The sequence below is a fragment of the Caloenas nicobarica genome, chromosome 22, assembly GCF_036013445.1.
Source record: "Caloenas nicobarica isolate bCalNic1 chromosome 22, bCalNic1.hap1, whole genome shotgun sequence".
Lineage (NCBI taxonomy): Eukaryota > Metazoa > Chordata > Aves > Columbiformes > Columbidae > Caloenas > Caloenas nicobarica.
In genome coordinates this window covers 6,152,927-6,170,454 of record NC_088266.1, presented here as the reverse complement: position 1 = coordinate 6,170,454, position 17,528 = coordinate 6,152,927, and the positions used below count along the sequence as shown (strand labels likewise).

General features: G+C 40.4%; 1 protein-coding gene across 1 annotated transcript in view; it reads left to right on the top strand.

Moving 5' to 3' along the window:
* CFAP74 (cilia and flagella associated protein 74) overlaps positions 1 to 16,726 on the top strand; it is a 29,787-nt gene extending 13,061 nt beyond the window's left edge. Inside the window, exons 21-39 of the mRNA XM_065650126.1 lie at positions 335 to 456; positions 3,145 to 3,273; positions 5,800 to 5,887; positions 6,104 to 6,277; positions 6,613 to 6,746; positions 7,317 to 7,593; positions 8,077 to 8,184; positions 8,547 to 8,677; positions 9,708 to 9,842; positions 10,213 to 10,322; positions 10,687 to 10,742; positions 11,453 to 11,572; positions 11,824 to 11,976; positions 12,261 to 12,390; positions 12,928 to 13,082; positions 13,897 to 14,035; positions 14,816 to 14,943; positions 15,433 to 15,567; positions 16,613 to 16,726. Coding sequence (XP_065506198.1) covers positions 335 to 456; positions 3,145 to 3,273; positions 5,800 to 5,887; positions 6,104 to 6,277; positions 6,613 to 6,746; positions 7,317 to 7,593; positions 8,077 to 8,184; positions 8,547 to 8,677; positions 9,708 to 9,842; positions 10,213 to 10,322; positions 10,687 to 10,742; positions 11,453 to 11,572; positions 11,824 to 11,976; positions 12,261 to 12,390; positions 12,928 to 13,082; positions 13,897 to 14,035; positions 14,816 to 14,943; positions 15,433 to 15,567; positions 16,613 to 16,726 — 2,538 coding nt within the window. The remainder of the gene's footprint in view (positions 1 to 334; positions 457 to 3,144; positions 3,274 to 5,799; positions 5,888 to 6,103; positions 6,278 to 6,612; positions 6,747 to 7,316; positions 7,594 to 8,076; positions 8,185 to 8,546; positions 8,678 to 9,707; positions 9,843 to 10,212; positions 10,323 to 10,686; positions 10,743 to 11,452; positions 11,573 to 11,823; positions 11,977 to 12,260; positions 12,391 to 12,927; positions 13,083 to 13,896; positions 14,036 to 14,815; positions 14,944 to 15,432; positions 15,568 to 16,612) is intronic.
* Positions 16,727 to 17,528: the final 802 nt, after the last annotated feature.

Genomic DNA, 17,528 nt, shown 5'->3' with positions numbered 1-17,528 from the left:
CTCTGATGCAGTGGGGTTATTAAACTTGTTGTTTCTCTTAAATTTCTATGCAAACAATTCTGGTAGTTCCATTTTATCAGATGTTGTGCTGGAAAAAATCTAATGTCCTGGAAACAAATATGAAAGTGTTCTTCTCGATTCCCAACATCATTCCCATAACATCTGGGTTTAATTTTACAAATTATTTTTATAGCGTTGCCTAATTAAAGAACCTGTCACAATATGAACATTAAAATACTTTACACAGCTGTGGTTGATAGCACATACTCTTGCTGTCTGGATCAGTAAGAATTTGAGACTAACAAAAATAGAGTCTTGATTTCTGTATTAACAGCTGTGCTTCAGTGCCATCGGAGTTTCTGTTGATGTGCCAGTTTGGGTGCCCAATCCCAACGTTGATTTGAAGATCTGTATGTATGACCGACTTTATCAGGACTGCATTGTCGTTCACAGCAGGTGAGCTCCCCTTTCCTCACCAGCTGCCATCTGCAGCAGAAAAATGAGATCTTAAGTCACTGGGTGATGTCCGGAGGTTCCGTTGTGCCAGGCCCACCTCATCACAGGAAGCTGGAGAAGAGTTTGGTTTTTTCTTGGCATTTCAGGAGAACATCCTGATCACAAGCCCTCTGAGTTCCACACTGCTGTGGAAGCTGGACTCGGGTATCCTGCTATCCCAGATTCCCCAGACCAGCCGTAGCTATTAGAGAGTGGTTACATGAACTTGTAATTGTCTTCAGATGCTGGGTGTCATCCCTCTGCCTAATGTAGTCACTACTGAATGCTTATTTTAACAGTTTGCATTTCTTAGTTTCTATTTAAATAGGATTGGGGTGGGTTTGTGGGAGGGTGGGGGAGGGATTGGTTCTGTAGCAGGCATCCATTCTAAACCTCTTACCAGAATTACAGACTACAGAGATTCTTCACAGTTGGAAAGAAATGAGTAAAGCTGTTATCTCAGAAATACAGCTTACCGATATGACAAGCACAAGTTGTTATGTAACTGATTTTACTTGGTCTAGATAACCCAGGGATAAAACTTTTAAGTATAGAAGCAGAATAACTCTCCTAATGCAAACTTAAGATTTCAAGGGGATCCCAAAGATAGAAGCTGTCAAATTGCTTAGGGCAAAACTCCTTAACTGAGGGAAAAATCCTGCTGATCCTTTGCCATGTTTCACTAAACTAAGAGTACTTAATATCTAGTATACTGTCCTTAGTAACCTGGCAAATCAAGTCTTTGATTTATCACCCAGTTCTACATAGTTAGGATAAATGGTCTTTATCTTATAGTAATTTCTGCTGAAATTCAAACTATTGCATGTGCAGGAATACAATGTCTCAACCTTTTATCCTGCAAAAATAGTCAGATTTCATCATTTGGCTGTAGTGCCTGAGAAGTTTCTTCCTCTAGTAGCTGCTGAAATTTTTCTGTAGTGTGTATCAGAAAGAGGATTCCCCATTGTTACACAGTACATGTCAAACCACTTCTCAAACAGCTGAAAATAGCTATAAATTACTATCAGACAGGAACAATTTCTTAGGTTAGTCTAGCAAGTAGCTGTATTTTAATTGCAATAGTGACAAACTGGGGAAAGGTAGGCTATAGCATAAGATCAAATCTTCCGGTTAGTTAGATAACTCTGGCATTAAGTGCCCAGCAAGCTCTCTAGAACTGCAAAATGTTAGTTAATAGTGGTTTGGTTTTGTTGTCTTCTGGTCACATAGAATACAGTAATCAGGAAGCATAAATAAGCAGCATAAAGGGTGAAAGTGTCTTCTCAGAATCCTATCCAATATAAATCACTTTGAAAAGTAATTTCTTTGGCAGGTTATAATCTGCAGCGATTTAATGAAGTAGTACATAGCTCTCTGAGACTGTCAACAGTCAGAAATCATTGCAGGCTCCCAGCAGCACATGCCATGGCTGTTGATTTAGAGCAGACCATCTGGACTGACAGCTTGTAAACCAGTCCAAGAGAAGGAAAATGACAAGCTGAAATATTTGTAAATTGCTTGGTGATTTTGCACTTAGGCATGAAATTCCAAAGCAGGGTATGGTCTGTGGCTATCGCTGTATTATAACACGGCCAGAATTCAGTAAACATGGAGATGTTCCCTTGCTTCCCATATGCCGTTCACAGGGCAAACTGATCAGCAGTTCTAGCAGAGGAATCGGCAGAGCCAGCTTAGCCACACTGTGACTTCTCGCCCTGAGGAATCTCTACTCTTAAAGAAGTTACAAGAGATCTGTGAATTCACATCTATTTAAAAGAACTCACCATAGTTTTGAGGAGAAAATGCAAAAGCAGCAGCACTCTCAGTGCATTCCTGGTATAGACAGCATCCCCCTTGCCCCATTTGAGGATTTTTCCCTGCCTGTACAGGCTTAATTTTATATTGCAGGTTTTGAGAATTATGATGATAATGAGGACGAATAGGATTCACAAACTGGGTACGTGTTGATGTTTTAGGTGCATTATGCCCTTTCAGGTTCATTCTTTTGATTCTTATGACGACAGGCTGAGGCATTAAGTGCTTGTCAAGCGGCATCTAGGTCTCCTTGGCCCCACTGAGGGGTCTTCAGTTTTGTTTCTCAGACAGAATAACAGGTTTCTATTTCTTGCATCCCACCTCCAATAATTACATAACCTAGACCCAGCGTTACAAGACTGCTACTCCTTTTCTATCTTGAGTGGGTTCTGTGCTGCAGCCAGGACTAATTAGGTGTCTCAAACATTGTGAATCATTCCTATTGATTCAGATAGTGGGAATGTATGTTAGGAACAAATAATTAGCTGATATTTCACAATAATTTGGCTTTGACTTTCCCCTGACCTGACTTACCACTATGTTGCGCTTTGATAATTATGTTCTGATCAGCTGTCTATATTGCTTGAAATACAGCTGGGTTTACTTGCAGTACTTCCAAAATCTTGTTTTCTATACTTCAATGAGAATACAACTGTGTGATTTTGCTGTAGCAGTTTTACATGTCCATCATTTTCAAAGGAAGCTTGGAATTGTTATAATCATAAAGTAGAGACGCAGAGGTGGGGGCTGGGGGGACCAAACTCCAAGAGCAAATGTAGCTGAGATGACAGGGGTGGCCTCAAAGTCACCTAAGCATCTCTGGTCTGTTTGCAGAGCAAAAGTCGTGTTGCGTTTGAAATTTGAAGTATGCAAAGAATTGAGTAAGCACATGGAGCTGCTTCCAAAAACAGGTTATGTTCAAGCTCAGTCATCCTTCAGCGTGCAATTGAAGTTTCTGCCCAGGTAACCTACCAACGTGAACCTTTTCAGTGTTTATGACGGTATCTGTAGGAGGCTGTCAGTGGAAAACCTGAGCAGGTCCCAGTCTTTTCTTCCTTCACCCCGTAGCAGGCCGGACCTCACGCTGCTGGTGTCACCGCAGCTTTAGTCTCCCCCTTCTCTGCCCCTTACAAGTTGCCAGATGATCCAGGAGGAAATGAACTTGGATTTCGTACCTGGGAGGAAATGTTTTCCCGTGGTGACAGCAGCAGCATGACAATCCGAGCAGTTGCGTTCCCGGTAGGCTGCTCCCGCTGCTGCGGGGGAGCTGTTCTCATACACCAGAGGGTATCTAGGCCAGGTGGCTGCTTCATGGATCACTGCTTAAATAATTTCTGGACGGGAGCTCCTGTGCTTGCTAATTAAGGTAAGAATGGTTAGGCTTCCTGTTCATCTCTTTCCTTCCCGTGTACATTTTTCTCCAAAATATGAATATATTGATCCGGAATTTCATGTGGCATTTTATATAACATCTCCTAAAATGCTAAAAGCCTTACCCCAGCAAATTTGTCGTCTTCATTTCACGACACATCTACCTAGACAAACGTAACTCAGTTGTTGGAAACAAAGAATTCCAGGTTTAAAAAATTTAAATTCAAGAGCTCTTTTTGACCACTGTTAGTTTTATTTACATCGTCATTGCCATCTTAAAGAATTTAGCAAGAAGTTTCTTTTCAAATAGAAATAAAATTATATAGATCTTAATTCTAGTGTGCAGCCACATACTTCAGCAGCTTTTGCATTGATTGGTGCTGCAAACCTGCAGCTTTTTTCATACAGGTTATCTAGTCCTCTTGATGCAAGTACATCTGGATTGTCACTGATGTGCTCAGCACCTCTGGATTCCAAATTGAGAGTCTAATAACTGATTTTGAAATTTTCACCAGGTTAACATTCAAAGAACTAGAAGTATTTACAGTTCTTCCAACATCTCAAATCCTATCAGATTACAACAACAGTAACCATTATTATGATGTTTTTCAGTTCCTAAACTTCAGCCGCTGTAAAGCACCGTTACTGAGTGGATAGAAGCATAGCTTGGATTTAGGACATTAATCTTCCTTTGAAAAATGGGGAAGCTTCAGAAAGGAGATTTGATGAGATTATGGCATTTCTGACACACAAAATAAGTATCTGGCCATTTCAGTATACGGATCAGTTTTAAAAGACCTGACACATGGGGGACAGAGAAAGATGAGCTTGCTGCAAGCTGATGTGAAGTACTGAGCTGGTGACACATTGCTGGAAATGCCTCCTTATTGACTCAGTATTACAAGCTATATTAACAGCTATATTAAAAGAAACATAAAAGTAAAAAAACCACTCATTCAGCAATACAAAGTGAACAAAGAGATGCCTGAAGGCTTGGGAAGCTCTCCTGAGGATTCTGTGCACGCTGAAAGCCTCGGTCAGATGTTACAATCCTCACAACTTTCTGGATGTTTGAAGCAGGCGTTTTCTGTTTATTTGAGGGCAAGTTCTCTAATCTGCTGACTGTCAGAATTCCCAAATACCACGTCTTTTAATTTTTCTGCATTTGGAACTAGTCCTGCAGATGCTGGCAGTCTAAATCTGATTTGTCTTTTATGCTTCTCTTTAATTGCTTTTAAGCATGAAGATGCCATTTTCAGAGCACTAGCTGAAGGATTTCAGTATCTTTTCCCCAAGGCATAACAGCTAATTTAGAGTCCCTCACTGTGTATGTACAGTTACAATTTTTTCCCCTCTGGATTATTTTGTAATACATTAATTTCTTCTGCTGTTCTAATGTCCTGTGACAAAGTGAAAACTGATACTTGATTCCTGCCTTGTATTTAACTCCAGTTCCTATCTTTAAACAAGTTAGCAATACCTTTGAAGATCACCTTCTGAAGTCACAGTTCAGACTTGCAAAATAACCACACCAGGATTTGAGATCACCACGGTGACTGAGTGGGTGCTATTTATTCATTAACTATTCTTTAACAACACATTAAAAAATTGCGTGTAATTCCAGTAGTAGTAGTAGTAGGAACATCATCACTGTGGAGACCTGAGAACAGGAAGCAATTCACTCCGATGCTGTGAGACCTTATAAATAGACGAACAGAGCTAAAAATGCCAGAGCTTTTGTATTGCCTTGGCTTGAAGCTCTGAAATTCAGCTTGTGATAGCAAGATGCTTCAGCTACAGAAAACCCACATATTTCTTATCGATTACTAATCTGGTAAATAATCAGACACTATTGGTCTCCAAGTTTGTTTCACTCTGTCTCTGTGATACAATTGGTTCTGCCTCAGACTGGCTGGTAATTAACTAACATCAAAGTCAAAAGGAAACGATTGCCCTAGTTGGGTTGGTTATGTGCCGTGGTTGCAGCAAAGATGCATCTATTCTGCATGCGTATATTCTAAAGTAAGCTTTATATTTGTTGGAATTTAAATGACTGGATGGCATTTTAGAAAATAATAAATGGATGCAGACACTGATGTATTTTTTTCATTTTTTTAGGCACTCTCTTCCTGAAGATGCAGGGAGCTACTTCAATGAAGAGACAAGAGTTCTGGAAGCTCCAGTGACAATACGGGTTGTGGATAAGGTTGGTGACTTTATTATGCTTGTTGTCAGACTGACAATAGCTGTAAATTAACTTAGTGAATGTTCACTTATTGATACCTAATCTTAGACTAGTTCTTTACTAGTTGAAGGCCTATCATAATAGCAAAGGGTGCTTGAAGTGATAATACAGATTTGATAGTTTCTTCTTGTCAGCGTGTTTACAGGTTTTTATCCTGTGCTCTTGCATTTGTTTCAGGCTAAAAAAGTTAATCTTACTGTCCATGCAATTGTTACTACTTCTGATTTGGAAATCAGTCCAGCGCAAATCAATTTTGGATACTGCACAATCTATGAAGCTGTGCAGGCAAATGTGATGCTCACAAACAAATCCATCTTGCCACAAGAGTTTGGATTTGTGGGACTTCCAGAGGTATGTGCTTATCCCCACACACACCCCTCCTTGTATCAAAATATACTTGATTATGAAAACATGTTTCAATGGGGAAGAGATTCTACTGAAGTCTGAGTTAATGGATTTAATGCCTTTCAGGTTACTTTGAGATTAGAAAAACGCATGTCAGTCAGACACTAGTCACCAAGTCACCTGAAAGCTGCTCACTAGGTTTCTGGTTTCCTGACATTTGTACATTTAGTAACAAGTTTTCTTATCTTACCAGCAGTGTCTCATTTTAATTTATTTAATAATTTGATAACTAAGAACTTCTTAATTTAATAACAATAATTTCTTCTCCTGCCATATTGAAGTTTGTTGAAATTCAACCCAATGATGGATTTGGAATTCTTCTTCCCCTTGAGAGCCTGACGTTGGACATAATCTTTAAAGCTAACAAGGCAAAAGAGTACACCTTTGAACTGACCTGCAAGTCGGAGGTTAATAGGTATGTTAAAACACTGAGCTCATTCAGAAATTAAATCCCTGCCTATTCTGAAGAGGTAAGGCTAGGATAAAAACGTGGGGCAGGCAGGGATTCTCCAGCTGACAAGAGTTGCTCAGTGCCTGTTAGTATCATACTTCACTTCCATGTCTGTCTGTGCTGAGATGACTTTTCCTGTCCCACCTGAACCGTGTCCTTGTCACATATCCAAGCTGCGAGTTTGCCCCAGGTTGTCTTAACCTGCAATGTTCCGCTTGCTTTTTCAGCAGAATTACTGAAGGCTTTTTTTTTTTAAATGCTTCATGCATTAATCTAATGCTACTAAAATAATGATGGCATAAACTTTGATTTGACTGGATGTATTTCCAGAAGTTCACGGAGGAAGAATTCAAGTAGGGATGTTAGCCAATTGTGCATTAAAAATAGATAGTGTTATTGTTCATCTTTAGGCAAAATTCCCATTGCAAGCTTGAAATTTTGCTTAAATAGGGACTACAGGATTAGTTCCCTATTTTCCAGGCTGATTAAGAGACTATTTTATGCTGAGACAATTTATCATGTGTTTATTTTTAGACAATTCAAGCTGTCGTGCAAAGCAGTTGGAGTCCACCCACCTCTTGAATTGTCTCATTCCTTGGTTCAGTTTGCTGCAACAGCTTTAAACGCTGTGTCTACAGCAACGCTCTATGTGATGAATTCCCACGTGAGCGTCAACCCCTTCGCTCATGCTGTCCCCAGGATTGGCAGTGGGGACTTTGCCCCCGTCGGACCCGCTTCATTTGAATTCCATGTGCCAGAAGACTGTCCAGTGACAATTGCGCCTTCTGTTGGAACCGTGTTGCCTGGGGAGGTAAATTCACTGTAAATGTCAAGTGTTCTGCCAAGTCTTTCGATCATCTACATCCCTACAAATGCTGTCACTTGTAAATGAAGCTCAAAACATAAATTATGATTAGAATAGCTGGAATATTTTGTGTTGTTTGAAATAATGTTTTAAATCAGACGTGAGAAGTTAACCATCAAATCTGGCTAGTGCTTTATGGGAGTTTTTGCCCTGAATGTTCTTTCCCCAGTGTTGTCGTTGTGATTTATTTGAAGAATGTCTAAATATAAAAAAGTATCAGCCATGTAAAACCAGCCCACTGTAACATAGTGGACTTCCAAAAGAGTGGCAGGTGACCTTCTCCTTAGGAACATCTCATTCACTTGGAAAGAAAAAATTGTTTGATTTTTTTGCTGTCACGTATATGCTCCTATTGAGCTTTGTAGGTATAACACGTGTATAAGAGCTGAATTTTGCTTCTCCTTCTTGTGTATGCTCTCCCGCTCCCAGAAAAGCTTGATTCAAGTGTCCTTCAGACCAACATTGTCAGATCAGCTAATCAGAGAAGAGGCAGTTCGGAGGCTTTGCAGAGCAGCTGCGACAGAGGCAGAAATACAAGTAAGGAATGCTAAGAACCAGCACGTGCTGTTGGACTGGTACTTCCAGATATTTGTTTCTCTAGATGGTATTTTTATCATAAAATTATGTGTATAATAATGAAGCCCAAACTCATGGTCCGTGCAAGACCTGCCTGTAAAGGACAAGAGTATGACTGTACTGTTGCACTTAGTGTGGAGTCTGTTCACTGAGCAATAATTTAATGTCTTGCTAACAATTTCAAATCCATTCCTAGAGGATCTCCTTGCGAATGCACGTCCTAGGTTCTGTATCCTTGGGCCAGGGACTGTATATTTGTAAACTGGTGTCTTGATTGGATTACTGGTGATCATCTTTGGTGTGTAATGTCTGTTTATTTGCAGAAAAGCAAGAAAGATGAAAAAAGAGAGAGAAAGAAATCAAACAATTCCGTTAGCAGACTACAGTCTTCCAGACAGCTTGTAAGGGATGGAGATGGTTCTGAGCAACCCAAATCCCAAGAGTTAAAGCCTGAGTAAGTCAGCAAAAGCATGTTGAACTGGATAGACAACATTCTCTTCCTAAGCAGTTTAATAAATCTACTAAAACCTGTACGTAGACAAGAAAGCAAACTGTAGAGAAGAAATAGCAAAATATGTCGCAAAGGCTGTTTCCAAAATTAGTCCTGCTTTTGAGCCACGCAGCTGTACCCTCTCATGTAAAGCAAAGAATCCCTTTATGCATCAGAGGGATTGAGGACTTCAAAGAATATATCAGAAAGCGTGCGACGTGGCTGTGTGGGTAAATTCGACTGAGCCAACAAGGGTATTATCTTAAAGACCAACTAGAAAGCTGAACTCAGCTACCAAAAGAAGCTGCTACTAATATACCTTTTCTAAATGGGTCTGACAGAGCTGCATGCATTGAACCCAGATAGAAACCCTCTGATGGCCCATATCCATCATATTAATCATGGTCATCTTTAGTCCTGGAAATGTGATGATGCTGTAAAATGTGCATTTTAAATAGTCATTTCACAATATGTAAATACCTCAGGGAGAATTAACATTTATGGCATGTGCCATGTAGAAATTTGGATAGTTAGATGCGAACTCTGACAGTTGAGGTCCCTTCTTTAGCATATAGTTCAACTTTTTAGAACCACGCTTCTGCCTAATCTGAGGAATTTGGAAGTGTTTGAAAGCAAATATGTGCTTAAACACCAGACATTTGGCTGTACTGGATGTTAAATATTTTTTACTAAAACATTTTAAATTAAATTAATGTATTCAACATAAGGAAATCATATTGAGGATTTTGCAGTCTTCAGTATAACATCTATTATCTGGCTTAAGAATTTTTCTTCTCTTTTGGCAAGAACAGCAAACCACTTAGTAGGATGTGTCCATTACTGCACATCAAGGCAGTTGCTTAGTTTCACTGTTATGTTCAGTTTCGAGTGTATGACTAAGAAGCAGCAAACACAAATAGCTCAGTAGATATCTATTTGATTTTTTTTATTTTTCTTCTCTCACCAAGATGATTCTTATTTGTGGATTTTCTAGTTCTGATGCTTATATGGCAGCCCAGGCTTTCCTGATGAGGAATTTCAGTGGGAGGTTTGACAAATTCATCATACCATGCTTTGTGGCAAGTGGACACACTGATGAAATGAAAGGCTCTGAAACCCTCAGCTGCAGGTATTTGCAGTTAGGTGTGTGCAGTTCCTGAGAGGGGGAAATGGTGGGCCTGTTCATTTGTTCATTTGAGGAGATTTGTTTTCTGATTTTTATTACTTCATAGGTCAGCGGTAGAAACTCATGCTTACAACCCACTAGTTGGTTAAGAATAAAACACATGAATATCAAAGCAGCTTAAATAATTATATGAAAAAAATAAGCCTGATGTAGTTTATACTTCTGCTTAGGCATACACAAAAGTCAGCCACCAAAAACGATGTATTGTTTTGTAATTCCAATTTACTGATAGCCTATTATTTGAACGGATTTCTGACAAGAGTTTTTATTCTCGTGTGATCCAAGAGCAATTATCTGTTTACTGTCTTTCTAGCCCTTACAACACCTTGTATTTGGAGTTACACTGTCCAGCTGTAGCACCATGCGTTGTGGTCACTTCAGATAATGGAAAAAACACAGTAAATTTTGGTGATGTTACAGTAGGTATGAAACTTGAAATCAAGTTTTGAATTTTTTCTGTCTGATGTTAGTTTCTTCTGAGCATAGTTTTTCATTTTCCTGTACATTGTTTAGCTGATTTTCAAAAGTCAATATAGAAATTAGCCCTGTAATAGGTACTTAGATGGAAAATTAGGGAGCTGTAAAAAGCAGACTTGATCCCAAACCATGGAATCGGGAGCTCTGCAAGTGACTGTCCAAATTGGAAAGTGTTTTGGTGAGCTTTGACTAATGTACTAGCCATAGAAATGGAATGGATGTTTGGCCCAGGTAGGGGATGACTAAATAGCAGGAAAGGCAGTGCATGAGTGAGCATCGTGACTTACCGAAACGTTTTCATTCCTGTCAGGCCACAGCATGAGGAAGCGAGTTACAATACAAAATATCTCCCCAGAGAAGCTGCAGGTATCCTTGTTTGGAACACGTAAGTTAATCTGCCATTCAGTTTCTGTTTAATTTGAGCCTTAACCTGTAAGAACTGTTGGACACTGAAGCAAGGAGGAGGTAGCAGATTTCAGACTTTCACATCTTTCAGAGTGAGGCAGGAAGTGATGTGAAAAATATATTGCACGAGCCAAGGTGACCTACTGCAAAACTAATTCTGTTCTACCCTTTTGACTGGAAAAAATTCTGCATAGAGCAAAACTTGAGAAGCACTTAACCACTTTCTAAAGAGTATGAGGTACTGATGACAAAGCCACTTTGTGTACAGTATGACATACGTGTGAAACAACCAACAGCTCCGTTTTTGCACAATGCTGCTCTGGATTTCTGAGTACCTTGTAAGAAGAGGTACTACACCGGCTTGTCTGGGTTGAGCTGTGTAGGATAATATAGAAGGCATGTCCTGGATCTTAGGGTGTTAATGATGCATTCCAGGCAAATGTGAAAGTGGAGTTACATAGAGATCTTATTAACTGGAAAAGAATCTTGCAGCTATTTGAATTCTGTGGAAAAAAATTAATTGGATTAGCTCTTCTCTCTTAGTTATTAATCTCTGAAAAAGCTTATAGATGGTTGGTTTATGTGTCTTTGGTCTGAATGCTTAGAATCTGTTCTTTTTTTCCCCCCAATCTTTGTTTATAACCTTTTTTCCTTGAGTTGCACTATTTCAGCTGGGATTCTCAGTTCTAAATCCCAGTGGTCCCTTCCTGTTGGTCAGACCAGTCAGAATGCTCGAGCCAGGTGAAAATAAACCCCTCATCATCTCTTTTTGTCCAAATGATGATAAATGGGTGAGTAAGAGATACAACAGTAATGGGGGAAAGAGGAGTGATGGAGAGATGTAACGGGCTGTGTAATTACACGTATTACTGACCGGGATGAGGCTGTCTAATATTAAAAACTTGGTTGCCTGTGTGTAGCCCCTCCCAACACTTGGATCTTTGTGCATTAAATCCAGAAGTTCCGTAGTAATGGCTTGTTTGTGGGAGGGGTGGGGGCTGTTTTCTTCGGCAGACTGGCTAACACAGCATCCTCTTGGCAGTCTTGTGAAATGCTGGACATCCGGACGGCAAAAACCAACCTCACCCTGAGTATCACTGGCCGTGGGGTGATGCCGTCAACTGTTTGCTCTGTGGAAGGCGTCCTCGATATGGGATACGTCATGGCCAGAGAGAAGGTGACTTCCACATTCAAGGTAACGTCACTCATTCATGTACTGCAAATTCCTACAGACTCAGAAACAGGCCACGATTTTGTCTGTCAATAACCAAAATATAGTACCTGCTGCAAGACTTAAAAGGATCCTGGTCCCTGGTGTTGGGAGGTGACATCGCACGTTATGGATGGCAATAACATGTGCTTTCGGTGGCATCTGGGTGCACAGTAGTGCAGTAATGTGGTGAAATAGATTCAGCAGTTCACAAAATATTGAGAATCAATTTTCTTAATGAAAATGCTGTTGTGTAATAATGTCATCAGATACAGAACACTTCCACGCTGACCCTGCGATACTCCATCCAACTAGATTCACTTTCACCAACAAGGGACAAAGATCAGCAGAGGATTCCATCCTTTATTATGTCGTCTTTGCAAAGAACAGAGTTTGTTGGTAAATTTGTTGTGTGTTGGTTTTTTTTTTTTCTTTTATCTTTGTCTTTTGTTAAAGACTCATGAAGTGTAAAACAGCATTACTTAATTTTGTTAGATCTATGCAACTGTCAAAACCCAGGGCATAATTTTGTTTCCCCAGTAGGAGCTGTACTAAATCTTTCAATACAGGTAGCTGTAAATTTATGCAGCCTGAGCATATATCCACAAGTAAGGAGAGATACTAGTGTTTGAATCTAAATAAACCACACAATAATTGCATATTAAAAATTATACTTAGGGATGTCCATCTCTGTAAAAACACATGTTAGAATGTAGGAAGGGTTTGGTGATGCTTCTTCAGTTCCTCTCGAGATGAATGTGCTAAATTGATAGATGGATTTATCTGGTATTTCTAACACCCTCTTTTGCTGAAAAAACATGTATCAGATCTTATTTATTTCCTGTTCCAACAAAAATTAAATGGGTTTAAAATATATGAAGAAGTAAACCAGACCTGTCCTCCTGTCTTACTTGTATCCTCATTTTTTTTTACCAGGAACGCAGAACTATAATGGCTTAAGTGTGTTCAGCATCTTTCCAACAGAAGGAGAAATTGTTGCTGGGAAGAGTCAGGATTTCACTGTTACTTTCAGTCCTGATCATGAAAGTCTGTACTATTCTGACCGTCTCCGGGTTGTGCTCTTTGGAAAGGTGAGACAATCAAGATATCTGGATTATGAAATCAAAGTCTAAATATGACCTGCAATGATTTTTATCAGCATGGGTTTTAGTCGGAGTTTCAAATAATTATATGTAGTGCACAGTGTTTGTAGGCAGAAATACTATCTTTGAGACTGATGTAGGCAGGAGATGGCAGGTTTGGGGCCCACTGACGTCTTTCAAGTTTTAAATATTCAGTTATTAATTCAGAACAGCGTGAGGAAGGAGGTTTCCATCTGTAGAGCAGCCGTTGAGCTCAGAGGGAGTCCAAGTCAGGACACGCAGGCTGGCAGCACAGCAGATGGCTTTGTGCCGTGTTCCAAAAGCGCCTGACCAAAAGTTAATGAAGAGTGCCAACTAATGACCATCAGCGGGCACTGCAGACACCCCCAGAAAACTGAGAGTGAGCAAAGAGGTGCTCTTTGTCTCCTTGGCGGTTTTGTATCTCCTACCTTGGGAATTACCGTTAAGAATGCAAATCGGAATAAGCTGAAGATGGAGACCGGTCCTAGATCACAAACTTTAGCCAAGTTCATTGGCAGATAAGCTTTGCCTTTTGTAGTGGCTTCAGTATAAACAGTTTGTCTAATCCCTTCCTGAGTCACATTGCTCAAGAATGAAAGGTGATTTAAACCAGGACAAGGGGAAGATGCAGGATTCTGGCAATTAGAGGACAAGGCCTCTTGGCATTTATATAGGCAGATGATTTAATAATTTCTACGTCACTGATGCTGTTGTGTCAGTATTCCAGTTACATCAGTGCTTAAGCTGTAACCTGCGTTTGAAACGTCCTTGTTCCGCACAGCAAACAGCCCATGTGCTCCGCCTGAAGGGTGCAGCAAGAGACCGGCCGATGTTTGTGGAAGGGGGAATTCCTCTCGATGTGCCCGTTGAGTCCCTGGCTGTAACATTACCCGTGTTGTCGCAGGACACGCTAAAGGAAGGTAGAGTGCTACCATTTACAGTTCACTGCAAACCAGCAAGTGATAAGACACGGGCATGTTCCTCATCCTTTAAGAAAAAGTAACTTTCCCAGAATCAGAACAAATAAGTATTATGGTACAACCTATATTTGTAACACACACAGGAAAAAAGCAGGAAACTTTCTCTTAAGACTTGATCTTAATTTTAATGCAGTTATATCTTAATGATGATCTTCTATCTTTGCAACTTACCTTGCAAAAAATTGTCATTTAATGTTACTGTAAAGTATTCAGATGTATTTGCTTTCTGCCACTTCTCTGACTTGCATTAAATGTTTATAAAATTATTTCCTATATAATAGCATATCCTGGACTCTCCTGATTGCACTGTTACGAAACAGGCACACTTTCAGGGGTTTGAGCTTATCCTTCTTTAATGTCTCTGAACACAGATCCTGTCCAGAGAAAGTATATAAGCATCTCCTAGTGCCTGAGCTACAAATAAATACAAGCACATACACAAGGAGGAATATGGTACACACAATGTATGTACCATGGGCTTAGAAAATGAGCATGAAACTTGATAAACAATTACAGTTTGCAGTTGTAAATGATGCAAAACGTCCTTTTGCTGAACTCTTCACTAACTCTGTGAGAAGGATCTCCTTATCTAAGCCAGCTCATGAATCTGCCACAACATCACTTTGTTTTGAACCATCCTGGTGTAATTTGTGCTTGTTCCAAACTGATCATCACTCAGTTTTGACTGCCTCCAAGTTTACTTGATTCATATTTGTTTAGAGCTACAAGGACCAGTGAAGTCCATTCTCCTTGCTCTGGAGTACATGGATGGAGAGGTTTCTGCAGAGCCAGCAACGGCAGAACTGAAAGTTGGAGCCATCCAGGCAGCTCAGTTTGCATCTAAGAAGGTGAAGAAAATAAAAAGTGCAGCTTTATGTCAGACACTGCAAGGAGTACTGACAGTGTACAACTGGTTACTCGTTCTTTCTGTCAAAAAGTCAGTCTCTAAACTAAAAAATACAGCTTTCAGGGTTTCTGATAAACTTTACATGATAAAAGCATCAGTGTTTGAAAATACTTTTCAGGGGTTAATATGAGGACTTATCATTATCATATTAAGTCAGCAACAAAACTAATTAGCAGTTTGCTTCGCTAATTCTGAAATACAGAAGTTTGAGCACAGAACTGAATTACAGGTCTGCTCCTGTTATTTTAGTATTTTTGTGAGAACTTGACGCAATGAACAAGCTGAATACTTGCCGTTTCAAAGGGCAGAAGCAATTTGCAAGCAATAGGCCCACATGCAGCATCTGAGCCACGCAGCCGTTCACGCACAGTCGCTGCTTGGAGCAGCAGTGGCTGTAACAAGGGTGTGTTGTGTTGTGTGTCTCTCGCAGAATGTGGAGTTCAGTTTTGACAACCTGCCATTCCTGCAGCAGAAGGGATTCACCATCGACTCTGTGAAAGGAACAGTTGAGTGTGGGCAAGTCAAGCGCATCGGTGTTTCTTGGGTGCCACCTGCTGATTTTCGTGTAAGTCACAGTTGCAGAGCGCGTTGCTGCTCAGCCTGGCAGTGTGTGGCAGCTGTTGGCACCCGCTTGTAGGAGCAATTGAAGATGTCAGCAGTACAGGCCGCTTTGACACATTAGGATGACAGAACACACATAGTTACCAAAGGGGTATAGGCTGGTACAAACACGGATACGAGAATAAAAGCCAGGAACAATGTGTGTGGTTTGGAGGCTTGCTACCTCACCACAGACTTCATTCATCTGTGTGATGAAAACAAGCGTTAGTCACTTGCATCTTATGGAACTTGGAATAACTTCTTACAGGTCGCTGCACTATGGAGCACAAAAAGGCCAAAACGCTGCTGCTGTTCAGTAAAAACCACAGCTTTGCTCACACTGAAGTGAGCTTTTTTAATGCCCCCTGTGCAAGAAAACCTGCAGTCCTGCTGACACAGAACCAAGTGTATTGCAGGGTCTAGGTGGGAGGTCCAGACATCTCTACAGGGCTGTGATTGCCCTTCCTGATTCATCTTCCTGGGCATTCATGGAGAATGAAAGAACTTACTCCCCTGCTTTTTGTTGTGAGCTCTGTGTGGGATGGCAGAACGAGTAGCTTGTTCCAAAATTACAAGATTGCTGCCATCACGTGCAGAAAAGAAGGCAGTAGAGTTCCTGGCATTATGTATCAAGTTGACATCGTGCCTCTTGGTAACTGCTGGTTGTTACACAAGATTTAGTGCTAGCTGATGGCTAATGGGATCCATTTCTTTCCCAACCCTTCCTGCAGCGTGCTCTGTTGCTGTGGCCAGTTGTCATGGTTGTAATGTGGTGACGATATCTGTAGCACTCTGGAGATAGAATGCTTAGTCACTGCTACTTTACTTACTGCAGTATGAGCAGTGCATGAAAATATATTAATATAAAAGCAACACAGTGGGAAGAAAGGTAATCTACGGCTATAGCTTACAATGAGATGTAAAATAACATAGTTTAGAACTTTGCCAACTATTCGGTTCTGTGTATAAAAAAAAAAAACAGGTTGCTTTTATGTGTGGATGTTTTGTAGGCTGATGACCCTCTGCTTGTGACAGCTCTCCTCACCCTAAAAGGTGACATTAATGAATCTTACCAAATCCTCTTCATGGCAAAAGTTGTGTCTGCATATACTCCCACTGACTGAGGGACCCAAGCTAAATGGAAAGGAAGACGGAAGCTGATATTACTGGGAAATCATTTGATCTCGGTTGAAACATGGGAAGATTTTGAGATTGTTGCAAATACGTGACGGAAGCGGGAATGAAGGTGAGGTGTAATATTTCTGGTTTTTTCCCCACAAAATCCTATGTAAACTCTGGTTCCACTAGTTTCATTTTCAAGCTGACCCTGTGACAATCTTGTGGCAGAAGAAAGAATTAATGAGGGCCCAAGTAGATAGATCTGCTGTTAATCTCATTGTCTTCCAAAGGTGTGTATTCCCTCAGGAGGACAAGTGGCTTTTTTACACCTATGTAGGTTAGTTTCAAACAATGTATCTTTCTCCAGTTTCAGATGGATTTTAATGGATTTGGAAAATCCTTGGGTTTTCCCTCTTAAGACCAGAATAAAGCTTCTTATTCAAATCTCATTCAAATAGTTTGGGCTGTCATTTTTACAATACACTCTGAAATCTTCCTGATGACACACGATCAAGGAGGAAATAGTGACCATGCGTATCACTGGATATGATCATGGCTGTCCGGGAACTTTGTGTTTCTACATTTGCTTTCCTCTCAATCCTGGCAAAGAGTAGATTTCTGCATGTTACTGGGGAAGCTGGAGTTTCCTGCGGGTATAACATCTGTCAGGAAGCAGCCAAGCTAGTTGGACTGCAGGAAAAAGCAGTAAAGCGATTGTCACAGGAAATACTTTAACTAGTATTTTAACTTTCCTTTTATAGAGGAAGCTTGTATAGCTGATGAAGAGGGGCTCCTTGTTTTTCCAAG